Source organism: Glycine soja, chromosome 19 (genome assembly GCF_004193775.1).
Source record: "Glycine soja cultivar W05 chromosome 19, ASM419377v2, whole genome shotgun sequence".
NCBI classification, from domain to species: Eukaryota; Viridiplantae; Streptophyta; class Magnoliopsida; order Fabales; family Fabaceae; genus Glycine; species Glycine soja.
This window is the reverse complement of record NC_041020.1, coordinates 44,028,379-44,037,542: the sequence shown is the minus strand read 5'-3', so window position 1 is coordinate 44,037,542 and position 9,164 is coordinate 44,028,379. Positions and strand designations below refer to the sequence as shown.

The window sequence follows — 9,164 nt, the reverse complement described above, 5'->3', positions numbered from 1 at the left end:
TATATATATATATATATAAATTTTTCTGTAGCTAGCTTGTCTGTGTTGATTGGTTTAAGCTCCCCAGTTGATCATAATGTTTGTCTGCCTCAAAGGCTCAAACAAGGTATGGCTGGCAACAGTAAGTTCTTGAGAAATTTTTTCTAGTTTCTATAGCAATGCTTCTTACCTGTTTCTCGTTTGGTGTCCTCCTCACACACCTTGGAACCTGGGGCATAGCTTCCTTAGAAGAAAATAACAAATTCCAACAATCTCAAAAGAAGCTGAGATTTTCTGTTGCATTTTCTCTTTTTCTGGCTTCTCATAGTGTATGGTTGGTCAAAAATCACATTGGAGTTTGAATTACCTTCTGTACCATATATGTTGCAAAACGTGTTTTGGGTTGTTCATTTTTTGCACACTGTTGTTTATGTGAGTTGCTCATTTTTTTATTTATAATAGTTGTTTTATACTTTTATGAAACAAATATTACTAGTCTTTAATCATTACATCATAGTTGTGTGAAGAAATCTGTATCTTCAGTGTTGGCTAGCAGCTTCTTTGTTGAAACACGGGATTGATATGAAGGATTCACTTGCACTAGCAAAACTGTACTTGAACTTCGATTGCAAGAAAGAGGAAGGCACTGATGTTTACTCAGAACTGTGGAAGCATGTGAAGGAATTTTAATTGTGTACAAAATGGACTTTTGTGTTGAGAAATGCAATATAAATGGTGCTTCAGACTCCAACATGCCTGAGGTGAATGATTTGGCAGAGGTGGAGAAGCAGAAGGATTTTCTGGGCAAATGTGTTTCAAAACTTGTGAAATCTGTCACAAATGAAATCTCCCACAACAGTGGTTTCACAAGACCAGACTTGTACTCATGAAATTTGTTTATCTCCAAATACACCCGTTAGTTTTCCTGTGGAAGCAGATGCTATCTCCATGGAATCTGGCTCAGAAGACGACAGAATGAATACTACAACGTTAATAACAGCAGAAGATTCATCCTTTGAGCACTGGAGTAATGATGTCAACCCTGTTACTGGTTCTTTGGAAAGACAGAGTCCTATTAGAAGTACAGATATTAGACAATCTGATGGCAATTGAAGATCCTCAAATTTTAGTGAATGAAGTGGTTGCTATTGACAATGCTACGAATATGTCTATCCATTCTGCGCAGCTTAACAGTGTTGAGGCAGATGCCGGAACTTCTGCTAGTACTGCTGTTCCTGAGTTCAGACAGTGGTACAGTGTAACGAGTCCTGTATGTGATGAGTCAACTGCTCTGGAGTCTCCTGAGACTACCTTGCCATATATGCAACCATCGGATTCAAATTGGTGGCCATTGCCTCAGGTTAGTAGTTTTAGTACAAGAAGCCTTATGGTGCTTTGTTAGCGTTTATTGATAATCTATGCGTTGTTGGACAAAGCAGCAAACTCTGGTCAACTTCCTGTTGCTTTGTGAGCATGGCAACAAATTTGAAAGCCATTGTGTACATCACTTGGGAGGTCAAGTTTTTAGATTCGATACTAGTTTCTAGCCAAACATTTTTAAGTACAATCCGGGCTATCCTTTTTTTCTTTCATTTCCACTTGTATTTCTATTGGATGATTATGGTAAGTTTGTGGTATAGTTTAACTAAATGTTTAACCTAATGGTCTTTTTTACTTGAGCAACTGTGGTATAGATTTTTTAGTTATTATTTAGTTATGTAAAAGCGACTACTATCAGGTTCTTCCACAAGTAGGAAAAAGGATGTATCTCTAACTTAAAATTGTTTAGAGGGATCCTCTTCTTCTAACTGCGACCACATTAGAAGCTCTGCATGAACATAGTTGTACACTTCCTTTAAACTATAATCTATGTTGTCAAGACTCAAGATCAACTACAAGATCCTACTTGGTGGGGTTGGGAGGGGGTCGCAAGACCGCAAAAACTTAGGATTGTAATAAGGATCATATGATCCTACCGAAAATATAAAAATATATTTTAATGCAAAAGTATGATAAATGATAGTATAATTAGATAGTAACATACAATAATATCACTAAAATTCAGTTAAGAATTTAAATGTTTATTTTTTAGGTTATTGCATTATTTATAAATGTTGTATAGTTATTATTAATATCTCAATCTATTAAATATTTTGTCCTAGCTATGATTTATGAATAAAATAACAGAAAGTGAATGTAACATGAAAACCAAAGAATATAATAGAAGACACAGTAGAGAAGATACCTAAAATGCCAAAAGAACCCAACTCACGAGTGCTTTGAAACTATTTTCATCATATGGTTCATACCTGCTCTTCCAGATGGCAATGTCTGCTATTCCATCTTTTCCGGAGAACAATTCAGGCAGTACAGTCATGCCTCTAGATGATATTTTTTGTCATAGTAGTGAGGATCATTGCTACATTCATGAGGCTGAAGTAATATTGGAAGCACCAAACGACCTTAACTCTTCCTTTGTTTCACCTGTGATATTGCAACCATTCACTAGTGTGCTCATGAATGAAAATACAGCACATGTACCTGACAGCATTACTACTCCTGGATTTATGAACAGTGATTATTTTCAAGCTCACTCTGTGACATCTGAGATGGCGATAATAGAAAACATGAATGAAGAAGCCTTCAGAGATCCACACCAATAGAAATGGAGAGAATAAAAAAGGACAAAGAAGGAGCCTTCAAGATACATGAGCAAAAGGTACGAGCAGCAATCCGTTTTTTTCTTTCCCCACCCTTTTCTTAATGTCATCTTTGGATTCTGATTCCTTCTACTTTCAGCTTACTTTTTTGTTTCTTTGCGAAACAGATATTACAGCTCCAATCTGACTATGAAAAGGAGGTTTAAAAGTTAAGAGTAAAGTACAGGATGTTGCTTCAGAATGTCGATACTGAAGTAGCTCTAAAAAGAAGGGAACTTAGACACAATGTAATTTAGTGTTAAGGAATAAGGTACTAGCTAAAGTTTGGAGCCATAATCTTGGTAGTTGTGTGAAAGAGCTATGTTCAGGGGATTATTAATTGACGAGTGTTATGTTTTGAGTGATGAGTTTCAATATATCTCACTCACTTTTAAATTGGATTGATGAAGTTTCAATAGAGTTGTAGTTGCCCGTGAATCAACTGGATTGACTTTTCTTTTTCATGAAAAATATTGGATTGATGAAGTTTCTCAACAAGTGGAACATGTATTATTTGCTTATGTAATTTCTTCTGAAGAATAAAATCCAGTTTTTCATGTTTTTTTTTTAAAAAAGAAAAAACTTATCAATTATTTTACTTTGAACATATTTTTTTCAACGCACTTATGTTTTATGAAAATTTAGCCGTTGATTTAAAAATAATTATCATTTAATTACAAGTTATAAGATTCATTTGGTGAGAAAAGGAAAAAGAAAAGAAAGAAGTTGTGGGTTCAAGGGAGGGTTCCAATTCCTCTTAGTAAACAAATTAACAATTACCATCGATAAATAAAAAATGGATGACTTTTAAGCATTTTAATGTGTTAAGTTTTTTATAGTATAACTGACCAATGAAATACAGGGACGTGGCTTCGTCAAATTTCATGTAAGACATATTATTCATCTGATGTTCACTTCCAAAAAAAAAAAAAGTGACACTGATGCTTAATTTGCAAATGCATTTTTTTTAAAAAAAGAAAAGAAATAATATATTTAAATTTTTTATGACTTTCTTTCTTCATTATTCGACCTCTCGTGTCATCTTGTGCATCCCATGACTTATACTTGCACTGCATGTAACTCCCATGGTATCACACGATTACTAACTACTCTAGTTTTTTTTTTTTTTAAAGGTAGTCGGATAATTCAAGATTGTAGTGATTCCACTAATGCAAGTCAATGTATCAGACATTTTAGCTTAGAATATGATATGTGGATAACTATTTACCATATCAAGGAATGCATATTTTAGTGATAGCTCTTTGGGAGAATAACATCTAACAAACTTTGAAATTAAATTGATTGTGTTTGAGCCTTTGAGGTTTATTAGTAGTCGAAAACTTGAATCTGGATTGATATGTGGATAACTTTATTTACCATATCAAGATATGCATATTTGAGTGATAGCTCTTTGGCAGAAAATTACATCTAACAAACATTGAAATTAAATTGATTGTGTTAGAGGTTTAGTGGTCCAAAACTAAAATCTGGGTATTAGAACAACTGATTTTGCCACCAGCTACTCTCTCTCTCTCTTTTCTTTTTTTTTTTATCAGCAAAGCAAAGATGAATTCATTAAATAAGAGGATACGGGACAAGAGGTACCCAACCCTTACATCAAATGAACCCAAAACAAACAATATGCACTTCTGTAACTCCAGCTATCAGCGAATGAAGAGAATCTATACACCATTATCAAAACATCAAGCCAACATTATCCAACTATCCCACCTTTATTATCAACCCATACCGCCCGAGACCCCATAATTAGAGAACCTATTTTCCAGAAAACATAATTTACATCGAAGCATGAATAATGGACAGGTGGGAGATATAAGAAAGAAAGAAAGTAATAAATGTGATGGCTAAAACAGGAGAGACATAGAAAAAGATGCAAGATGGATAAAAACTGAGGGTCAAAAAATGAGACTTAGTATATAATAGAACCAAAGCTCCGGCAAACTACTGAAATTCCATTAAAATATTAAATTACAAGGTCCTATTTGACATTAAAGGAACATTTGTTAAAGGATTGACAAACCAAATGATTATGGTTGCACTTGCATAGGTACAAAGAAAATATTTGTAAAAGTTATAGTAAAATCAACAGATTGGAAGAGGAGCTCCATTCCACTCCCCAAGGCACTCCAGAAGAGGATCAATAATTTTGCCCTGGCACATTGCTGTGAATAATTTGTCAAACTCTTCACCTGGTGACCTGACCTTCTCTCCAGTTAGCAACCCAGTCCCTAATTCCTCTCTCACAAACTTGTACAGTGGGTAAGATCTGCATTCTTGGATCTTGTTCGGAATTGCAGCTTTGCCACTCTCATAAGCAACCCTTGCACTTTCAACCTCTTTTGGCAAGAAATTCTTCAACTCCTCCTCAAAGTTTGCTATCTTTTGAAAGATGGATGTGTTCATATCCTTCTCATTCTCTGCATTTACCAAGGCATGATCTACAAGCACTTGCCTAAGTTTTTGCATCAATGGGTATGTAGCACTGCAGGGGTCATCAATGTAGGAAAATACGTACTCCCTATCAACCACTTTTAGCAGATCCTTTTCACAAAATCTTGAAGGATGGAGTTCTCCATTGACACCTGTGGTAAGAATCCTTTTGGAAACTTGGCTCACAGTGTTCTTGACCGAGTTTTTCAAATTCTCCTCCAAATGCCTCAAGTCAATCGCTTGGCAAAGTGCAATCAAGAATGTGGAAGACATGAGCTTAAGGATCTCGATAGCTTCATTTGTCTTTCTGGATGAAATTAAACCCAAAGAGTTCACATCCTGGTTATGCTGCTCAGCACTTTGGACATGGCTAGTTACTGGATTTGCAAGATATTGGAGTTCAGAGCAGTAAGAAGCCATGGCAATTTCAGCTCCCTTGAACCCATAGTCCAAGCTAGGATTTCTGCTAGCAGTGAGATTTGAAGGCAACCCATTGTTGTAAAAATCATTGACAAGCTCAGAGAATTGAGCAAACATGAGTTTGCCAATAGATGCAAGAGCCAGACGCGTGTTGTCCATAGAGACTCCAATTGGGGTTCCTTGGAAATTGCCACCATGTAATGCCTTGTTCCTTGAGACATCAATCAAAGGGTTGTCATTCACAGAGTTAATCTCTCTCTCAATTGACTTAGTCGAGAAACGAATCACTTCAATGAGAGGACCAAGCCATTGTGGTGAAGTTCTAAGGGCATATCGATCTTGTTTTGGCTTTTGCAATGGATCAATCTCATGCAACTTCTTAGCAGCTTTCATGTAGGAACTTCCATCCAAAATATGCTCCATAATTGCAGCAGCCTCAATTTGACCAGGATGGTGCTTTAACTTGTGTGTCAAATGGTCAGTAAATTCAGGTTTCCCTTGCATCACTTCCGCAAAAATAGCTGATAGAACTTCAGACAACACAGCTAGTATATTAGCCTCAAAGAGAACCATAGAAGCTAATCCAGAACCAACAGCAGTGCCATTAACAAGGGCAAGGCCTTCCTTGGGTTGCAATTCAAAGAACTCAGAATTGATGCTAGCCAATTCAAAAGCTTCCTTAGCGTTAAGTACTTCTCCATTAGGTCCAACAGCTTTGGAGTTGGGTCTGCCAGTTAGCAAACCAGCAATGTAAGAAAGTGGAACAAGATCTCCAGAAGCTGTGATTGTACCACGAAGTGGCAAACATGGGGTAACATTGTTGTTGAGGAGCTTGGTGATGGCTTCTAGGATTTCAAATCTAATGCCTGAGTACCCTTGAAGAAGAGTGTTGATCCTCACTAACATGGCTGCTCTGGTTGCAGTGTGTGGCAGGGTGTGGCTTGATTCGGTTCCATTTCCAAATATTCCTGCGTTTAAAAACCTGAAAAGGATGAATAAAAATCATGATTAGGAACTTTTGTTTAAATTTAATGGTAAATTATATCTATCTTGATGAAAGCATGTTGCATATGTTTGCAATAATAATAATAATAATAATAATTATTATTATTATTATTATTATTATAAGAAACATTCATACTGCATGAACTAACTGAAATACATATAATTTAGTTAATTGAGAATTCAGAACTAGAATAGTGATAATGAAAGAACTTATTTTTAAATCTTTTTTTTTTCTTAAAAAAAGTATAAAGGTTTTTTTTTCTTTATCACCTAATAATAATAATGTAAAAATAGCAACAAAAAGTTATATCTTTTTAGCTTTCCCGAATTAAATCAATATTGTGTGATAACCACTTTCCAAACTCGGTTTAGTTAGATAAGGAATTTCGTAAGAGCCGTCCAACTTAAAATAAAATAAAACAAAATTAGAAAATGACATATATAGGAAGAACTTAAGTCAAACATGGTGAGTAGTAGGTGGGATGATATGCGGATGCAGTCACACCAACCCTTCCTCTAGTTTAAATTACTATTTTTTTGTCACAATTGTCCAACCCCTAAGATGCTAATAAAATATGTAATGTTTGTTTCTCCGTTTGAAACCTTTCAAACGTCCCTTTAGTGACTGTCTTGACATCAAACTCACATTTTCCGTAAAATATGGTTATTTTCTGGGAGTGTTAACTCAGTCCCCTCGACCGTTTCATATATTTAATTATTTTTTTATAAATTAATAATGTAAAAAATGATGTTATTATAATAATCATAAAAAACACATTTTTTTTTATAAAATGTTTATTGATATAATACTCGTTATTTATTGGCCATGTATAAAGAAAATAAAAAAAATCATGAGTTAATTTAGTGTTTCATTATTATTCCAAGAAGTACGTTTGAATTTATTTAATAATTTATTATTATTATGTTATTTTAAATACAAAATAAGACAATTCAACGATAAACTAAAATTCTATTATTGGCAAATATTGTGTTTTTATCGTTTATCGAGGTATCTTTAGCCAATGATTAGAAATAAAATCAATTACATTTGAAATATAATAATTATCAAAATAAAATTTATTAATCTTTCCTAATTTTCATACACACAACAAAAATAAATTAATGACGAAATTTAGCGATTAAAAATATTTTTTTTTCTCACAAAAATCGAAGTGACAAAAATTTTAGTAACAATTTTTTTTAAGGAAAAAAGAATACATATAAGGTCCGTCATCACTAATATATATATTCCCTTATAAAAAAAAACATTACAAATATATATATCTTTTTTGTTCTTGAAATGGCTCGACTAAAGAATTTATTCAAGTTAACAATTGAGTCAGTCGAAAAGCATGATTAGGTGGTACTAGTAGTAATTTATGATGTGGTTAAATTTAGGTAACCCGTACCGTACCCAGCAAGATATGGAAAAGAACGAAAGCCGTACGTGTACGTAGCAAATACTACTACATACAATACGAATACGAATACGCAGTGTAGTAGAGTAGAGTAGAGTTAGTTAGTTACCTGATGAGTTCTTTCTGCAGAGCACCACCTTGTTTGGTTCGGCGGTGTGACGTGGCACCGAAGCCGGTGGTGACGCCGTAACTGTCAGTTCCGTTGTTCATGCTGTTCATCACCCACTCACTGCTCGCCTTCACTCCTTCTCGGGCAGACTCCGAGAGCTCCACCGTCACGCCGTGGTCGTGTCCAGCCACGGCGGCCACCTGGGCGATGGTGAGCGTCTCGCCGCCGAGCCGGACCACCGGCTTCCGGTACTCGGACACCATGCGCTTCACCTCGTCCAGGTGGCTCCCCTTCATCGCCTCCGCCGCCGCTCCCCAGTTTAACGGATCACTTCCCTTAGTACTGGACAAGCAAAACGAACCATTTTGGTGGCCATTAGTTGCTTCCATCTGAACTCAAGAGAATGCAAGGAATAATTAAAAAACAGAGCTAAGTTTTGTAGAGACAGAGAGAGAGATAGTTAATTAGTTTTGTGGATTTCCTGAGGAGAAAGAAGGTTTGGTTTGGGCATTTATATAGAGATAACTTTGTGTGTTGTTGTTGTCCTCATGCAGTGGTGTTTGGTAGGTAGCTAAGGGGAAAATGGGGTTTGTTGAAAATTAACTTGGACCGTTGGATTGGCACTCGGAATTGGGCGGCTTAGGTTTTGCCACGTGGAATACGGCATTGGGGTGGCGCCCAACGGAGTGGACCAAACAAAATGAGAAGGAGGTGGTTGGTGAGGACTGAGGAGTGCGAGGAAAGTCTTGCTCAAGCCTGCATGTGTCCTTCACTTCACATAGTCATCGTTTACTTCAAAATGGTCTTGTCTGTCACTAATCAATTTTAAATTTTAAATAGATCCTTATATCACTCACTAGAAGATTTTATCCCCAGCCATTTTCTATCTCATTACTAATCGAATCTTTAATTTCCCTCGTAATCAGCACACCAAATCAAATTATATCTGATGATACTATGATTCTTATTCTTCTTTCTTTCCACAGAAATCCTCTTTTACATACTGCATTATTAAGTTGGATAATATATCAGTCCATGATACATTCATATTTTTTTACACCATTGTATATTAAATAGAGTTTA

The 9,164-nt window shown here is 35.6% G+C and overlaps 1 protein-coding gene and 1 pseudogene across 1 annotated transcript; one reads left to right on the top strand and one right to left on the bottom strand.

Moving 5' to 3' along the window:
* The first annotated feature begins 2,249 nt into the window (after nt 1–2,249).
* Nucleotides 2,250–3,018, top strand: LOC114398861 (annotated as a pseudogene).
* A 1,598-nt stretch (nt 3,019–4,616) lies between these two features.
* LOC114399496 (phenylalanine ammonia-lyase 1-like) lies at nt 4,617–8,579 on the bottom strand. The gene is made up of 2 exons (XM_028361692.1): nt 8,082–8,579; nt 4,617–6,531 (listed from the first exon to the last, which is right to left on the bottom strand). Exons 1-2 carry the CDS (start codon nt 8,468–8,470, stop codon nt 4,782–4,784), a joined length of 2,139 nt encoding a protein of 712 aa, XP_028217493.1. The 5' UTR covers nt 8,471–8,579; the 3' UTR covers nt 4,617–4,781.
* Between the last annotated feature and the right edge of the window lie 585 nt (nt 8,580–9,164).